General features: G+C 51.3%; 2 protein-coding genes across 8 annotated transcripts in view; one reads left to right on the top strand and one right to left on the bottom strand.

Moving 5' to 3' along the window:
- Positions 1-548: 548 nt before the first annotated feature.
- Positions 549-8,785, top strand: Barhl1 (BarH like homeobox 1). Of its 3 annotated transcripts, none has more exons than XR_013108467.1 (4): positions 549-1,032; positions 4,894-5,116; positions 6,523-7,303; positions 7,721-8,785. XR_013108467.1 is itself a non-coding variant. In XM_076928359.1 (4 exons), exons 3-4 carry the CDS (start codon positions 5,052-5,054, stop codon positions 6,815-6,817), a joined length of 360 nt encoding a protein of 119 aa, XP_076784474.1. In that variant the 5' UTR covers positions 604-783; positions 863-1,032; positions 4,894-5,051; the 3' UTR covers positions 6,818-7,472. The 3 variants fall into 3 exon arrangements, 2 of the variants coding, with proteins under 2 accessions (XP_034351890.1, XP_076784474.1); XM_076928359.1 differs by lacking the exon at positions 7,721-8,785 and having other exon boundaries at positions 604-783; positions 863-1,032; positions 6,523-7,472; XM_034495999.2 differs by lacking the exon at positions 7,721-8,785 and having other exon boundaries at positions 6,523-7,472.
- Positions 8,786-10,848: 2,063 nt separating this feature from the next.
- Positions 10,849-18,031, bottom strand: part of Ddx31 (DEAD-box helicase 31) — a 64,814-nt gene continuing 57,631 nt past the window's right edge. For 3 of the 5 annotated variants that reach the window (XM_034495994.2, XM_034495996.2, XM_034495997.2), the window contains one exon: positions 10,849-11,837. In XM_034495994.2, coding sequence (XP_034351885.1) covers positions 11,663-11,837 — 175 coding nt within the window. In that variant the 3' untranslated portion in view covers positions 10,849-11,662. Of the gene's footprint in view, positions 11,838-16,983; positions 17,195-18,031 lie in introns of all 5 variants that reach the window. The other 2 variants (XR_004606206.2, XR_013108466.1) reach the window with 2 other exon arrangements.

Genomic DNA, 18,031 nt, shown 5'->3' with positions numbered 1-18,031 from the left:
GGGCCAGGTGGGGCTGCTTGATCCGGGGCCGCTGCCGCTGTCCGCGGTGCTGAGGCCTCCAGGTGCACTCTGTTCTGCCGGCCGGTAACCGGGCCCGGGCCGGCTGCTATCCGCCGTGCTGACCCCTGCCCTGGGCTACCGTTTGCCTGGAGGAAGCGTGCGGTTTGGATTTTGCTTTTTCAAAAGACGATCTTTATTCAGATTCCATCAGCCTTGCGTTTCTTCTGTGTCAAAGGGGCCCTCGGGCCGTTCTTCTACCCTTTGGCTCTCCCCGACTTGGCGCGCCCTCCTCCCATTCCTCCCTGACACTCCCACCACCACCCCCCCCCTCGGCTCGGCGGCTCGGTGCGGTGCTGCAGAAGACGCGTTGAGCCCTTTTGGATGTAATGCGCAGAGGCGGTTGGCCCAGAGCTCCCGGGCTCCCCCAAGGCTGAACTCCGTCCAAGGTGCCCACAGGCTCCCTGCCCGCCTTCCCCATGCCAGCCCGCAGCTAGGGGCAGGGGCAGCGGCGGCTGGGGTTGGGGGTGGGTGGGGAGCTTTTGGGGAGGACAGGTCGCAGCTTGGCTATGGAAGGCTCCAATGGCTTTGGGATTGACTCCATTCTCTCCCACCGAGCGAGCAGCCCCGCCCTTCCCAAGGGGGACCCCTTGCTTGGGGACTGCCGTTCACCCCTGGAGCTGAGTCCACGCTCAGAGAGCAGCAGCGACTGCTCTTCGCCAGCCTCGCCCGGAAGAGACTGTCTGGAGACCAGTACCTCGCGGCCTGGTGCAGCATCTGGCCCAGGTTTGGACTCCCACCTGCAGCCGGGGCAGCTTTCAGCCCCGGCCCAGTCGCGAACTGTCACCTCCTCCTTTCTGATCAGGGACATCCTTGCTGACTGCAAACCTCTCGCGGCCTGTGCACCCTACTCTAGCAGTGGGCAGCCTGCAGCCCCTGAGCCTGGGGGTCGCCTTGCGGCCAAGGCCGGGGAGGACTTTCGAGACAAGCTGGACAAAAGTGTCAGCAGCGCTTCATCCGACTCTGAGTACAAAGGTAAGAAACCAAGGGAAACCAGGGGTGGGGGGTGGGTTCTAAAAAGTGACATGTAAAACTTGAGAGCACACACTTGGAGATAGGAACACAGTCATCTCCAGGATCTCCCAGGCCCAGGCTGAGAGTTGGTTTTTGTCCAGACCTATCTCTCAGCCCCAAAGGTTGGGGCCCTGGAGCAACAAAGAGTTCAATGTGTATGGCGGGGAGACGCTGAGGAGGGTACTGTGTGTGAAGCAGAGCAACCTCCCCAAGTGGACAAAGCAAACTTTCTAACTTCCTGACTGGGACCACAACTCTTCCACCAGCTGTGCTGGTCGGCAAGAGCCTCACCTTCTGAGGATCCCTGGGAGGAGACCTTGCAGCGCCTCATAACTTGGAGGCTGCTGCCTTGTTAGAGTGAGAGCCTGGTAGAAAATTCCCACCAGAGCCTTTAGTACAGTACAAATTTTCTGGCTTTTAATCTGAATTTCCCAACAAGAGGAAAAGGTGCCCCCCCCCCCACCCAGTGGGTGCTGTGTAGTCTAGGCCTGTGAACCATATAGAAGAAGAGGTCAGGTGGCTGGCTGGAATAGGTTCTGAGTCAGAGGGGGGACAGAGGGAGCAAGAACAAGAATGCCACACCTAGACAGCAGTTCTCCTTGACCTGGGTATTGAGTGGGTTAAATAGTGGTCACCTGGCTGGGTTCAAGACCCAGAGATTCCTAAGTGACCTGTCAAGCTAGTCCTACTTTCACTTTGGGAATCTCTGTGATGGCTCCCTCTTCATTCCGTCTTAACTAAGGAGCTGAGGTGGTATTAAAGGAAAAGAGGAAAGAAGAGAATAAAGGAAAAAAGAAGAGGGGAGGGAGGAAAGAAGGAAAGGGTTCTTTAGTTTTGTGTCTTCCCTTTAGTCTCTACCTTGACTTTAGCTGTTTTTTGGGTCCCAGGGCACAAGTTCTTTCCCAGGAGAAGTGGCAGAGGCCACGGGTATCAAAGGTATCAGGGAGGTGGGAAGTGGTGGCTCACACCTTTAATCCCAGCACTTGGGAGGCAGAGGCAGGTGGATTTCTGAGTTCAAGGCCAGCCTGGTCTACAGAGTGAGTTCCAGGACAGCCAGGGCTACACAGAGAAACCCTGTCCTGACAAAACAAACAAGCAAACAAACAAACAAAAAACAAGCAAAAAAAGGTATCAGGGGATGGAGCTCTCTTGCCAGGCAGCAGAACACCAGGACCTGGTAGAGCCTGCTCCTGGATTTGTAACTATTACAACTGATTCCCCAAGCCTCTTCCTCAAGTGAATACTTTGCCATAAAGACAGCATCATTGCTGCATGCACCTCCCGGTCTCTATTTGTGCTAAATTTCACAAAATTTAGTTAGAGTCACTTGAGTCTTCCTTTCAACCAAGAATTTCTTTGAGGGTAGACCAGACTCCAAACTGAAGCCCATCAGGGGTTCGAGTCTAGAGCTCCTTTCTCTCTTCTTCCTCTAGTAGAAATGGCCAGGCCAGGCAGCCTTCACTCAGCCTTCACTCAGGCTGTGGAGCCATCATCTCTAGAAAGCCCCCAGTTCCAACCGCAGCACTCAGTCAGGGAGAGGTCTTTGGGAAACTTGGCCATTTTGCCTCCCCCCTTGCCAGGGGCCTGTTTAGAGAGGCAAAGAGAACTCACCTTGGAGAAAGGTGTGTGTGTGTGTGTGTGTGTGTGTGTGTGTGTGTGTGTGTGTGTTATTCCTTACAATTTGCAACCAGCTCTACTCTACGTAGCTTCATGATTAGGGCAAAGAGCCATCCGGTCCAGTCCTGCTGCACGGTTTCCTCCTTTTATGGTTTTGCCCCTAAGCAGGATTTTGAGGAGAGATTCCATTTCGTTTAAGATAATTGGAATATCAATTTTCTTCTCCTGTCCCTGATGATATCTGAGGAGGGAGATGACGAGAGAGAGAGCCGAGAGCCGGCTGCGTATCACTTAAACAGGTTTGGAGCAGAGACGTTGCAGAAAGTTCCAGCCACCCCTAGGCACTGGCTGTTGCTCTTGCCCTTAACAAAAGTCTCTGAAGTGAATGTGTGCCCGTGAGCGTGAGCATGTGTGTGTGTGTGTGTGTGGGGGGCTCTGAGCAAAGCCATACTTAGCATATTTCTCAAACGGTGACTTCCGCAAAGTTAGGAAGCTAATTTGAGAGCCAGACACAGGAGCCAGACCATAGGTGCATTTAAGTCCATCACCACAAACTACTCTGAGTCATTTTGTCCTTGGTGGGGAACAGCCCAGCCTCATCACAAGTTTCTGGTGTGAAAGGTTTCTTCAGTTACTCAAGTTGGAACAGGGCTTTGGAAGTAAGGCGGGTGGCAACCTTACACTGGCTGGAGCCCTGGGCTCATGGAGAAACCAAACCAGGCTTCACTCCAGGAAGAAAGGGTCTCTGGCCCCTAGGCCCTAGACCAATTGAGATGGAGTGCAGCTCTGAGGCCAAAGTCTGAAAAATTGGACACAAGGTAGACAGACTGAACTTCCGGGAATCCCAAAGGCTCTGGCAGAGCTAGGAACGGACTAAAGTTTAAATAAGAAACGGCTGACCACTCCACCGGAATGAGGGATTGTTATTAATAGTCCAGATAATTAGGAGGTAAAGTAAGATTTCTGCAACATCAAGTTTGAGGTTTGAATAAGGATCCGTTTTAGGCTTTCAAGGGAGAAAAGTAATTTTTGTCCCTGACGGTTCCGAAACCTCCCAACAGAGGTGGAAAGCCGAAGGCCGTCTGGGGCAGTTACTCCTGCTCCGGGACTCCGAGTGCTCGGGTGCTGGGGCTTCAGGCTCCCTCCCTGCCGTGAAGCACAGCCTTTCCGGCTGAAAAGCCTCCCTCCCCAGTGGCTCAATTAACCGGATTATTGTTTCCTACAGAGAAAAATCACCTCACATTCAGCTGAACCCTGTCACGGCAAATGCCACGCACAATGAAACTCACCATAAAAGAAAATAAAGAAAGCAGGGGGTAGGGTGGACGGGTGCCCCAGCCTACAGGGTTATTTTGGGAGAAGTGGACTATTCTGTTCCAATCTTTCCTTGGGAAATGGAGATAGGAATGCAGGACTTGTTCAATTAAATGTGTGTTTTCTGTTAAGTCAACCCCAACGAAAGTAGAGGGAAATGAACAAATCTAGCTTTGTCCCGTCTACAGTGGATCTCAGGAGCTGGGAACAGATGGCCATTTGCCTGGCTATCTCGCGGGTGGAGTGGGAGCCACAGCGGGCAGGCACATCAAAGCTGGGACCTCTGTGATGCACGCAGCCCTTCGCGCCCAGCGACGAGATGGGTATTTGCCGCAGCTCCGAGCGCTCTCAGATGCCGGCCATGCCGGCTTTCCATCCGCTTAGTTCGAAACTGGTCTAGGAAGCCATCTCTAGAGATTCCTGGCCAAACCAGGGTCGGTAAGGCGTGGGCACAATTATCTGCTCTTCGAGACGAGGGATGCTGATGAGCAAATGGGGTTTTGTTTCTCCACGAGAACTTTGCGCCCAAACGAGGAGCCCATCCTCCAGAAATCTGTTCTTGGCCAGTGGCACACTAGGCCAGTCCGCCCCAGGCAGTCTTTATCTCCCTTCCCCCCCCCCCCCGGGGGGGGGGTGAGTGAGGCGGCAGAAAAAGTGTCGAGTTTCTTCAGGGAGCTGCCAGCGGCTTTGGCCCCATGCACTTTCTACATCGTTTTCTCCTCATTCATAGTTCACATCCTTCGGCGGACAGGGAATCCTGCCTCGGATGGACGCGCCGCAGCGTCCCCACGGGCTTGGGTGCTATGGGACCCCAGAGGTCTCCGCCCTGACGACTGGGACCGGAGGGTGCAGGCACTGCCGAACCCTGACGTGCTTTCTGTGTCTCCGCAGTGAAGGAGGAAGGCGACCGCGAGATCTCCAGCTCTCGGGACAGTCCCCCGGTGCGCCTGAAAAAGCCACGCAAAGCGCGGACCGCCTTCACCGACCATCAGCTGGCGCAGCTGGAGCGTAGCTTCGAGCGGCAGAAATACCTGAGCGTGCAAGACCGCATGGAGCTAGCCGCCTCGCTCAACCTCACCGACACGCAGGTCAAGACCTGGTACCAGAACCGCAGGTGAGGTTTCACTGTGGGGCGGGGTCGGTAGGGTGCTTCTTCTGGAGTCTTGAGTCTCCCATAGTCTGCAAAAGTAGAGAAACTGGGGCTCTGAGAAAAGTCTCACTTTGCTGTAAGTCCCACAGTGAGGTACAGAAAGGACACCAGACTGGAATCCAGGACAGGTGGACCTACACAGAGGGTTTCAAGCCCTGCCCCAGCCCAGCCCAGCCCAAGTCCCCAAGGACAGCCCTAGGCTAGGCTTTGGGGCTTCTGGGCTCTTCCGAAGGAAGGCCCAAGCGCTTAGGGGAGAGTGGCAGCCCCAGTCTCCAGAAAGCAGAGAGGTCCCTGAGGTGGTTGTAGTCTGTGGTGACTGTATCTCAGAGCATTTCTTCCTTGGACCTCCCAGCATTTAGAGCCAATTTAGGGGTTCTCTGCCTCACCCCAGCTCCTCTGGGACAGAGACATTGGGAAATTAGTATTAAGACACTGGTCTTGAACCTGCTTCTTAATCTCCTTCTTGGACATTCATAGGACTTAAATAAGTAGGTACAATATAGGCACACAGACACGTCAATCAGCATAGTGACAAACACTTCCCATGTACATAGCAGAAGCAGGAATGATGCCTTCCATAAACAAGCCTCAGAACACACAGCCCCATTAATAATAAATACTGATTACTGCTTCAGGCATCAATAATTAAGGCTCGTTGCAGTAATTACACAATTATGATGATTATGAATTATTCAGGGGGTGGGGACAGGGTTAGCGTGACTGAGCCCACCTCAACCTCACTGGAACCCAGGCAGGCATCCCCAGCCTCACTACAGGTGGGTACAGAACCTTTTTTTAGGTTTGACTTTCTCACATCTGCCTTGCCCTAGGCCTCAACTTCTGGGCCAGAGGGGCTCTGGACTGTCTATCCCACACTCTGGGAGGTCTGAGTGTGGGGTAAGCTGGGAGAGGAGTGTACATTCCTTCAGAGACTTCTTTGCTCGCAGTCCTAGCCTGCTTGCTTCAAGTCCGGGCCTCTGAGGCTACATGGGGCGGGGTAAGAATTAGGGACACAGGCTACCCAGTAAGCAGCTCCACCACTTTTATTAGAGGCCTTCCCAGGGGAAGCATATAACATGTGAGTTTATAATCTGGCTTGGAGCAGGGGCTCTGCCTGCCACTTTGCAGACCATCGTAAAAACTAGTTCATACCTCAAGCTTTTAATCTGTAAAATGGGAACAAAAGTCATTGTAAGCCAGTGGAAGAGAGAATGATGCATGGTGCATTTAACATGGATATTCCATTATTTATTAACAAGTTAGCATGCTCTCCGTTGGCCATCTTGCTCTTGGTGCCATTCACTAGGAAGGGGTTAAGGGTTTTGAGTGTCCTAGTCCTGATCCCTTCTTGTCTTGATTTCGTTTCCTAGGACTAAATGGAAGCGACAGACGGCCGTGGGGCTGGAGCTGCTAGCGGAGGCAGGCAATTACTCGGCGCTCCAGAGAATGTTCCCGTCGCCTTATTTCTACCCGCAGAGTCTCGTTTCCAACCTGGACCCCGGCGCCGCACTCTATCTGTACCGCGGACCCAGCGCGCCGCCACCTGCCCTTCAGAGACCTCTGGTGCCCCGCATCCTCATACACGGACTCCAGGGCGCCAGCGAGCCGCCCCCACCGCTGCCCCCGCTGCCCGGTGTCCTCCCACGCGCCGCGCAGCCCCGGTGAAGCTCCCGCTTGTCCTAAGCCATGCTCTGGGACCCTCAGCTCAGGCTGGGCGCCGGTCCCTCCCTTCGCCCCGCCTCGGGCAGGGCTGCCGGGCTCCCCGCTGCCGCCCAGTGTCCCCGTGTGGGAGAAACTCACTGAGGCTACCCTCCCCTAAGTCCTCTCCCTTGACTGCTCCATCCAGGAGCCAGTTACACCCGCCAGATGTACATATGCGCCCCTGCCCACCTCTCACTCACCCTCGGGGCCCTGCGGGCTTCCCCAGGTGCCCCCTGTCCCCTCAGCAGCAGGTAGGGGACGCCGGTGTCCCAGGCCTGGGTCCACCCTTCTTGAACCTCTGCGGGTGGGAGCGCAGTACGGAGCTTCCCTCCCATTTCCTTTATTCTCCCTGAGCCCCAGGCTAGCAGCGGAGCTGTACATACAGTGTGCAAAGTGTATATGAAGTTATTTATTCGTGACCCATGAGCCCGTGACCGTGTCCGTGAATCAGTGAGTCTGTGGCCTGTGCCCCCTCCATACCGGGTGGAGCAGGAAGGGGCCGAGAGGGCTTTCCCACGCATCCTGGCCCCTAGCTCCGCTCCCTTCACCCAGGTCCTAGGGCAGCCAGACCTCTTGGGTTCTCTTTTTTTAAATGTGGAAATAAACTTCTTACAAATGATCAGGCGCCTGTCCGCGCTACCGTCCTTTGGCTCCCGCTCAGGCCTGCCCCACCCCCCCCCCCTTCATAAATAACCTCGGCATCTCTCGAAGTACTGATCCTTCCATTCGCAACAAGTTTTGTCTCCCTCTTGTCCCGGTCCCCAGTTTCTGGGTGCTGTAGTCATGCTTAGGAGACCCGGGCTGGACTCTCCCCGTTCCCACCCTGAGGCTCTCGGCCTTCCCATCTGATTCGTCCCGCTTCCACAGGGTCTTGGGGGTCACGGGCGAGCCTAACGCTCGGCCTCCCTCTGCTGCGTGGCAAGCCGCGAAGCACTCACTGAGCCGACTCATCTGGCTCAGGCCAGGGCGCCGGCAGCTGGTGCCCGGCCCTGCGGGCGCGAGGCAGACAGATGGACTCCGAGGCTGCTCCCCGTTGCCCCACCCTCCTCGGCCCGGCGCCCTCCACTCTGGCTACCCGCAGCTCCTAGTCTCTAATGCCTGGTAGGACCCCCACGGGCCATCGCGAGCTTGACGCCACGTCGGGCAACCCTTTGCTTTCTCTCCATCCTCCCCCTGTCCCGGTCCTGGGAGAAATGGGGGGTGGGTGCGAGGGGGCAAATCACACCACCCGCCTCTGGCTCTGAGATTTCAGGAGTCAGCCTCCAGATCACGTTCAAAGGGCCAAGGTCATCTTCTGACACTGGTCGGTCTCCCGGGATGTGAGCGCAGGTGCTCCCCCTCCCCCACACCACCTGCAGCACACTAACCTGCGGACGGAAGAAACGCTAGGCAGTTTGGATACTTGCAAGCCAAGCACCTTCCCAGCATTTCTGGCCCAACTTTCCCGGCAGTGGAGGGAGGGGGCGTGTTCAGAAACCCCCCCCCCTCCCGCCCCCAACCATTTTGGCTACTGTTTCCTCCCCACCCCACAGCATCCCTCACACCCAGGCTTTTCTTTTCTGGGATGGTGGGGGTATTATTCTAATTTTGCAAAATGCACAGCAGCTAATTAAGTCAAGGAGCCCCTCGGCTTTTGAGTTCTTTTGCATGTGAATGCGGGTTGGTAAATCCCTCGATCTGGCTGTGGTGGGGTGTGAGGGAGAGCAGTCCCCAACTCAGGGTTAATGAAGTGGGAAAGGAGTCTCTCATAGCCTCCTGCAAACAAAACCCCCCAAGCAACAAACCCTGCCCAAATCCTACACGGATTGACTTAAACCCAGGGGATAAGTGCTTTAAATTAATCTCATTGAATAAGAATGAGACCAAACAAAACTCTTTAAAATCATATTAAAAATCTATCAAAGGACAACTTGCGGTGGTGTGCTTTTCATTTTGTGAGAGTGGAGGAGGCAGGCTGGAGCAGCCACCCTCACATTTACACAGTGCAGAGTAAACCGCAGACACATTCTGACTATGTAATTGTCCTTGTACCGCAGAGGCGATTTCATATCTTACATTAATGAAGAACAAGGCTTCCCTACAAGTTTATAATTACAATATTTTAAATTGCCCTGTACATCCCACCTGTAATAATAACTCCACAACCTCTGCAGTGAGGTGGGCTTGTGCTTTCCATCCATTTAGAAGGCTAAATTGGTTTCTCTGTTCCTAACCCAGGAGCTGGGTGTCCTCATTTAAAACAGGGAAAAAAAAAAAAAAAAAAAAAAAAAAAAAAGACCACGAGAGACCCCCCAATGGACCAAACAATAAGGCAGGTCCTGAAGCAAACTCTCCCTTCTAAATCTAGATTCCAAAGGGCAGGGGCAACCAAGTTTATGAGGTTAGCTCTTTCAGCTGGTCCTCAGCTGTAAGGCTTATGGAACCCGGGTGGGGCCCGTGGGGGAGAGGGAGGGCACTACCGACAACTTGGCTCTCTATGTTCCTATGGTCTAGCAGACTGAGGAAGTCTGGCGGTCAAGTAGGCAAATTGGAAAGGCCTGGTAATCATTTTTCAATTCTGAAAGCTTGTCACTGGAAAGGCCTGGTGATCTCATCTCTGGGAGTGGTGGTTGTGGTTTAATGGCTTCTGCTGGCTGTGTGAAGTGCTGGACCCAACCAGTGGCAGCTTAGAATCACCTGCTCTGAGAGGTACCAGGAGAGAAATCAAAGCAGCCCCCTCTGGGCTACCGTAAATGTCCTCGGCTGGGCTATGGTTGGCCCTGGCATCTGTGGAAGTGAAGGACATCCATGGTGTCCCACTAAAGACAGCTGCTCGCCAAAGGGCTCTCTGCCCTCCAGTGGTGGCTCTTCACAAGATGGACAGCAACTGGACTGCAACTGGGGAAAGCTTTGGGCTCCAAACAAGCTCTCTACAGCCGCGATGCTCCCTTTGCTGTCTGAATCTTCCAAGACTTTAGTATAGCAACCAGGCTGATGTCAGAGATACCGCTAAGTCTGGGACCTTAGAAAAAAGTATGATTAAAAATAAACACAAAGGGCTGGAGAATGGCTTATCGGTTAAGAGCACTGTTTGCTCTTCCAGAGGACCTGGATTCAAATTCCAGCACCCACATGGCAGCTCACAGCTGTCCGTAACTTCAGTTCCACAGGATTTGACACCCCCAGGGACAAAAACACAAGGAGAACACCAATACTCACTCACTCTTTCTCCCCCTTTCTCCGACAATGCACACTGTGTCTAGTTGACACCTGGACTGTACAACCTATCAAGATCCATTAGATACTCATTTTCAGGTTGTTCAAACATAGAGAACATTAACCCTTAATCTGTCAAGTCCCCACCACCTTACTGACCGGGTGTTGTGTTAATTAGGCAGCAGGTCCGTCCAGGGTCTGACAAGACACCTTGCTAAATGAGAAAACTCTATGTGTAAATTTCAGCTTTAGGGTTAGGTCACTACTTCAGCTATGTCCCAGCACACCTCACAGCCCTGCAGCCGAGCAGCTTGTTGCTGGGAGGCAGACAGTTGTTCTGAGGCCATCCCTGATTACAGGCACTAATCCTGTTTTCTCACAGCTGGGTGAGTCTTATCATTTGATCCTTCACTTCCCATCAAAAGTATGTAAGTCACTCCAAATCCAAAGAAAAGTGGCTGGCTTGTCCGGTCAGTTCCACACTGCTGCAGCTTCACACTATCCTTAGGATTTCACCAACAGGCTTTCCTGCCTCTGTGACTGCTAACCCGGCAAGACCACGCTTCCCCTTCCACAGCGTGTGTTTCCTGGCAAGGGTTGTTCACTGACCTTCCTCCCTGCCACAGCGCTGACCCTGCCAGCTCTCAGGAGCAAAGTGGTACTACAGCACTTGCCCTAGGGCTGGCTTCGGAGGACCTGGGTGGGCTGGGCACACAGTAACCCAGAGGAAGGCAGACACAGAATAGTGTCTGAATAGAAGAGCATGCTGAGCTTTAACCCTTTCTCTCCTGAGTCCTCAGTAGTGTCCAAATCTTACTTTTATTGAGAAATCAATACGCTACAGGGGTCCTCTTTCAAACCTCCCAGAAACACAATGGTGTGTGGGTTCTGGGTCTAGGTCACACACACAGACCTCAGACCCTGAAGAGCAGCCAGGCTTCGATGCTGATGGTGCCTTTTGACTTCAAAGGCACACAATAAAAAGGCAACAGTAAAACAATTAGCCTAGAGAAAGCAAGTTGTCTGTGGACACAAAAGGGGAGGCAACACATGCGCTATGCCACACTCATGGAAGAAAGAAGTGTCTTCCCACATATCCAGGCTTTTGACCCGAGGTAAAAGCCCCTTCCTAACAGAACATGCGGACTAAGAAAATAACTATTCAACAATACTTTATCCTTCTGTACAAAGTTCAATTCCTGTTTTTAACATCTTTTATAACACTCATGCAATACACACGTGGCTGCTTAAATCTGGCAAGCTTGCCAGGAGCTACACTCATCCTGGCTGACACAGGATGCTTGCTTCCATGAGTGTAATCCCATAAGAGGATTGGCTAAAGGTGGCGACTGTCTAGCACCGGCCCTTGCCTTATTGGTTTCCATCAGGGCTCCTCCTCCAACAGGTAAGAATCTGCACTCTGTGCTCTTGTGTGAGTCTGTATTCAGAGAGAGGTACCAGTTATTTTTCAGAAGCTTTGATAATAAGAACAGGACATCAATCTAAAGCCACGAGGCCATGTTGGATCCACCCTGACCGGGTCCAGTAGAGATTCAAAAACAACCAAAAGAAGCTTGCTGGCTGGTGGTGAGCTTTCTGGATGTAGAAGCGGCTTCATTCTCTCCACGGCCCAGGCTTGCTGTGTGCCACCTGACGAAGAAGGCCTTGCTGTTTGCCTTGCTTCCTGCCCTTTGTGCCAGCACCCTCCAGTCCACTCGAGTGTTCCGAGTGCAGGACTTCAGCAGGCACAAGGTGGTGCTTCCTCTGGGTCTTCCTCCAAGGGTCAGGCCTGAGGAACAGTGACAGCAGAGGAGAAGACTTTAGTGTTTTCTTTCCCATTTGGAAAGAGGCTGACAGCAGCCGGCTGTGAGACCAGGAGGCTGACATTTTTGTATTAGCAGAACAGCCTCCTCAATAGCACTTGTTTTGATATTCTATGCACCACAAGATTAGATACGGTACTGACAGATTTTCATAATGGTGGCAAAATATCATGGCATTTTTAAAAGTGAGGCTTGGTTCTGAGTTGTTTTCATGGGGGAAAGAAGAAATCTACACTCTCACATTCTGACGGCAGATGAGGGGTATGAGACAGCCATTTGCCCCTGATGGGAAAGCCCACAGAAACCTGATAGTACAAGGCCGTTTACTGTGAAGCTTCCCTGTGTAGGCTTCAGGGATGGACCCTTGAGGGCAGACTATAGGCACAGTGCCCTGCTAGGCCAGCTTCCAAGTGGGGTATCTACACAGATGCTCCAACACTCACTAGAGTGCAGGAGACACCCTGATCCATAAAACCCAAGCCCAAGGGCATCTGAGCACAAACCACTACACAGACCTGGGGCTGGAAGGAGATTATCCCTTGTCCTGATCCACAAGATGCCAAAGCCTGTCATCAGGTTCAGTACAGAAGCCTAGAAACCTCAGGAAGTGTATTCAAGTGTATTCCTACCACTTGATCAGATGAGAGAATTTGTAGAAATTCAGTAACACACAGAGAGGTGAGATGCAGCCAAAAGAATAAAATGAATCAACTCAGAGACAACAATAAGCACGGCCACGCTGGCTTTCTGGAGGATCCTTCAGCACTCACATGACAGCAGCCCAGGGAAGCTCAGTGTAAGGAGCTCAAGCAAGGCCCCTGGCTGCTCTCTGACGTGACAGCATGTTCTGTGCTGTGGTGGTCAGAGACTACACTCAAAATAAACAGCCCTTTAAAGTCCAAGAATTAGACACAGCCAGCACCGTGCTATTAGCCTGATTAGAAAGGCTCGAAGATCCCATTATAATAAAGGTGAAACCATTTATAGTCTTATCCAGAGTGCAGGGCTGCAGCTGTAAGAAACTGTTTCTTCCTGCAACAGAGGAAGTCAGCTTTGCTTGGGAAGACACTTTGAGGAAAGGGTGTGCTAGCAATGATACCTAGGGCTTTATTTATCCAGTAAACGTGCTGAGGCGAGGCTCAAGAACACTAGCACCACACATCCCACAGCCGTTATCCTCATCTCATAGGGGAGATGTGTTGTGTCCCACTTTCTTTCTTTAAAAAAAAAAAAGATTTATTTATTTTTTATTTATATGAGTACACTGTTGCTGTCTTCAGACACACCAGAAGAGGGCATTGGATCCCATTACAGATGGTTGTGAGCCACCCTGTGGTGGCTGAGAATTGAACTCAGGACCTCTGGAAGAGCAGTCAGTGCTCATAACTGCTGAGCAGTCTCTCCAGATCCCTGCTCCCACTTTCTAGTAAGCAGCAGCACTGACCCTGAACTTTTACTCACATGGAGTGCATGTCCTTTAAGGCTGCCCGCTGAGCTTCCAAGCCTGTGCATGTGGAGCTAGACCAGGTACTTGCTGGAAGCACTGCCTGGTTCCATAGCAAGCTCCAAGTTCCCATACTCGGAGTTTATTTTTAGTTAGGTTACATGACAGAACGAAAGGTTCTGACAGGAAGGGATGCCTTTTCTTCCCTCTTGTTTGAAGTAGGTACTCACAATGTGTATAATTTTAAATTTAACAATCTGACTTGAGTTTCAAGATATGCAAAATTTCACTCACAATACTCTCCCGAGCAAAAGTGCTTGCTTTTGCCATCACTGTAGACAATAATAAACAAACTCTTCTCTGGTGACTGATCCGTGAACTGCCTACAGAGCAAGCGCAGCCTGTGGGAGGTGGCTCAGAGCACCACAACCATGCCTTCAGCTGGCAGTGACAGCACACCCCACAGGATCCCTTCAAGGGCCAGAATACCTCTGATCTCAGGCAGAGAGCTGGGTGGGGCAGATCTGCATAAGCTCTGGGTCACACTGCCAGAGACAGACTCTAGGCTTGGGGCTGGGGTGGCTCAGGGGCAGTGTATGTTTACTAGGCACAGGGTGTCCTGCTCACCTTCATGAATCACTGTCACATTCCCAGTATCTCCCACAAACCTAGGGCTCACTTATGGAGCAAACAAGCAGGCACCTATATATTCCACTTCAGGCTGTTATTAGGTAGGCAATCCTGCCTTAGCAGGGCCTTACTGCTGTCACAAAAGCCTTGCCAACAGAATGCATTTCTCCCATGGCCAGCTCCCAATTTTCTCCTTTGTTCTTAGGCCCATAGCCGAGAAGGTGCAGTACAGATGGAAAGGTGAACCCCTTAAAACCCAAGCACCCATCCGGCATTCATGCCTTCTGACAAGCTGCCACTGTCTCAGAATCTTGCCAACTTTCTAGCCCTCCAAATATCTGGCTGGGCCTTCTGACTCAGGCTTCTTGAGCATCCACTGTGGGAATCCTGTGGTTACCAAGCAACAGATCAGTTTATCTAACTGCAGGGAACCTTCTCACAGTGAAGGGTGAAGACCCTGTTCACCAGGCTGGATTACTCAGCAGGACAGGCAGGTGCTACTTACTGCCAGTAGAACAGTCAGCTTAACTAGTAATCACCCCATTGCCATCAGGATCCCTAAAGGGAGTCCTGCACAGTCACTTCTCAACTTCATCTGCAAATTCAACAGGCAGTTGCCTAGGCAAAAGGCAATTTAACCCAGGACTTTGCTCACAGCATTCTTTTAAAGGACATACTTTATTATATGCATTCATTCATTCATTCATTCATTCATGTATGTTATTTTCAAGACTGTGTAGCCCTGGCTGTCCTGGAATTCACTCTGTAGACTAGGCTCACCTGAACTCAGAGATCTACCTGCCTCTGCCTCAGGTGCTGGGATGAAAGGTGCTTGCCACCACACCCACCCAGCTCACAACAGGAAAAGACCGCCCCCCCCCCCTTTTTTTTTTTTGGAGACAGGGTTTCTCGGTGTAGCCCTGGCTGTCCTGGAACTCACTCTGTAGACCATGCTGGCCTCGAACTCAGAAATCCGCCTGCCTCTGTCTCCCAAGTGCTGGGATTAAAGGCATGTACACCTGGTCTTGTTTTAAATTTAAAGCACCCAAGCACACTTTCTCCCGAGGACTGTTTGAACTCCACCTTGTTTTCATGTTGCTTTAAGGCACGAATGTAACCATTTCTTTCCAAGAGTCACCCATAACACTAAACAGTAAGTTAAGGTAACCTTGGACTGTTTCTGTGTAACTTCTGGCTTTTAGTTTATAAAATGGGCATGTGTTCTTTTAATAATGAGGGAAAAAATTAGTACATTCTGTTTACAGGAAACAGGTGTAATTTGTTCTATGCCAAAATCTCAAAGTATTTTGATTTCTCTACTTTTGAAAACTTCACTGCTTTTTGGCCTCACTTATTCTCAAGCCTTCTTCTGTTGCACTGTAATTAAGATGCCCAAGGAATGACTCTTCCTTTCCAATCTTTTCTGCTTTCTAATCTGGAAGACTCTGAATCTTCGTATACAATCTGGAAGGCAGTAGTGACCTCAGGTGACAACAGGCTGACTACAAGTTTCTCCACTGTACCTGGATGAACTGAGGAGGAAATGGCAGACTAGCAGGGCTCTGTTGGCTTAGATGACAGAAAGAAAGAGAAGGGAGCACCTCCTCCCAGTACAGCATGATACTCAAGGGAAGCAGCGGCCAGCATGGGAGGATCAGCTTGCCTCCTGAGGGGAGCACGCCATTTAACATCTAACTTGTTAGTCACCAGGCTGGAAGGAGAGGCAGCATATTCAGGCCCAGCTTTGAGTTGTATGGGCAGAGATGTTGGCTGGCAACCCAACCGCTGAAGATTTCATCTTTGACTCTCAGGATCCAACAACTAAGTCTAGTTTCTGTGTCGCCATGAGCCCTACTGCAGACAGAAGTCAGTCCTAAGCAATGTGTGCTGGTTAGCATTTTGTCATCTTAATGCAGGCTATAGTTATCTGGGAAGAGGGAATCTCACACAATTCAGAAAAACCTCTGCCAGATCGGCCTGCGGGCAAGTCTGTGCATTTCTTGACTATGACTAAAATGGGAGGGTCCAGTTCACTGTGGACAAGGCCACTTCAGGCAGGTGGCCCAGCCAAGTATGAGAAGGCAGGCTGAGCAAGCCATGAGAAGCAAGTCAGGATTACTTCATGGTTTCAGCTTCACTTCCTCACTCTAGGTTCCTGCCCTTATATCCCTGAGGGATGGACTCTAAACCATAGGCTGAGACAAACCCTTTCACCCCCAAGTTGCTTTAGACCATGCTATTTATCACAGTAATAGAAATGTAACCAAGACACCTCAACATTCAGGTTCTGTCAAAAAACAAGGCTACTGAAGAATGGAACAGAACTTGGAGTCCTTAGCTAAAAGCAGGCCAATGCTGGGAGTGTGAGGTGTGGAAACTGGCAAAAGCCAGCTGAAACTAGGGCTCATGCACTATGTGGGAGCGGAGAGGCCCTGTCAGGTGACTCAGAGGAAGCACTGAACTAGAGTCCTCAGGTGGGAGGAACCCTGAGCTTTCTTAGCCCAGAAGACCAAAACTCTTAGAAGACTTTTCAGCCTCAGGCATGGACCTTGAGCATCAGGTGGCCATGCTGGGGAGTGGGGAGAAGAACAGAATCTGATCGCAGTGCTTGGAACCCCAGCTTAGACGCTCATTGAACTGACAACTTAAAGTCAGCAGCAAGTTCGGAAAGGGCTTGAGCAGAGAGGACAAGCAGCAGAAGCATGGAAGACTGTTGGAGTTATTTCAGTTCTCCATAAAAATATTATGAATTACTGTTAAGGTGGATAAGCAGTGGGTAGCCCTGGAAAACAAACATTTAAAACTGCTATGGTTAAATTCTGAGAATACCAAGACTGACCAGCTTAAGAGCAGAACCCTGGACACCAACCTGAAGGCTTAGCCCTCTGGGCCTCCCGTCTAACATTTCTGTCTGTGATCTGGGTGATACCCTGAGTACATTTATTACATTTTAGAGGGAGGACATCACAATGCTCTACTGGACCCAAAGGACAGATTCAGAAGGTGACCTTCAAGCTGGACAGATATGAGGCCCTTACCTTGAAAGTAATGAGAAGGTGCTCTCATGTGTGCAATCATCAGGCTGAGTTAGCCAGACTGATCTGGACTTGGAAGCCTTCAGATCCCAGATCCACCCTGTTGATAGCAGTGGAGCTTCAGGCAGCCTCATCTGCAGACACAGGAGGATGATGATAGATCGTCTGAGGACAGGGCCAGTCCCTGGTTGTGGTGGACATGGAGTCATAGTTCCTATAGACATCATGAGCTGTATCACTGGAAGTGCCCACCCTGGCCCCTGTGCTGGGCAGTCTCTACTGTATATGTGAATGGTTTTCACGATGCAGATCAGTATTCTTAGTAGAGATAATATGGGACAGAGGGTATAAAGGGGAGGAGGTAAGGGCTCCCGTCTGATATGTAGCCTCCTGTGGACAAGGGACTGGTTGGTTGGTGTCACTAACTCGTCGCTGTTGTATACAGATGGTACACACCATGACATCCAAGAGAGTCTCACAGAGAATCCTGGTGGGAATCCTGGCCTGTTTTGGGAACTCCAATGGTGTGCTGGGGCTACCATGGAGTGGGCATCCCTCAAAGTGGCAAATGAGATACAGGGCTTACTGAAGTACAGGTCACACCACTCATCAGAAGAATGTTGAAGAGATGAAGGTCAGGCCATTGTAGATCAAAAGGAGGAACGGGCTCCTGCGCACTCTTAGCGTCACACTGCACTGCTGGCAAGGCCTTCAGTTTCCTCCTCCACTAGCTGATGATCTGCTGCCTTTCCCACTTTACAGACAGGCTGTCACCAAGTGCTAGGGGTCAGGACTATCCAGGAAGGGCCGACTCCAGACCCAGGCGACCTCTGGGACCTTCTTACCTCTGCATGCACAGAAACTGAAACCACTTCAGAGCCAGACTTCACTCACCAGAATCTCTTTACAGGCCACCCCACAAGCAGAGCCATAAAGCTCATCTGTTCTATAGATAACCTTGTCTCTTGCTCTAAGTCCATTTCTTTGGTTACACAAAGAATGACCTCACATTAAAAAAAAAAATCCCTTTGGACTGGAAAGATGGCTTCCT

Source organism: Arvicanthis niloticus, chromosome 2 (assembly GCF_011762505.2).
Source record: "Arvicanthis niloticus isolate mArvNil1 chromosome 2, mArvNil1.pat.X, whole genome shotgun sequence".
Lineage (NCBI taxonomy): Eukaryota > Metazoa > Chordata > Mammalia > Rodentia > Muridae > Arvicanthis > Arvicanthis niloticus.
The sequence above is the reverse complement of the archived record's forward strand: the minus strand, read 5'-3'. Positions and strand labels throughout refer to the sequence as shown.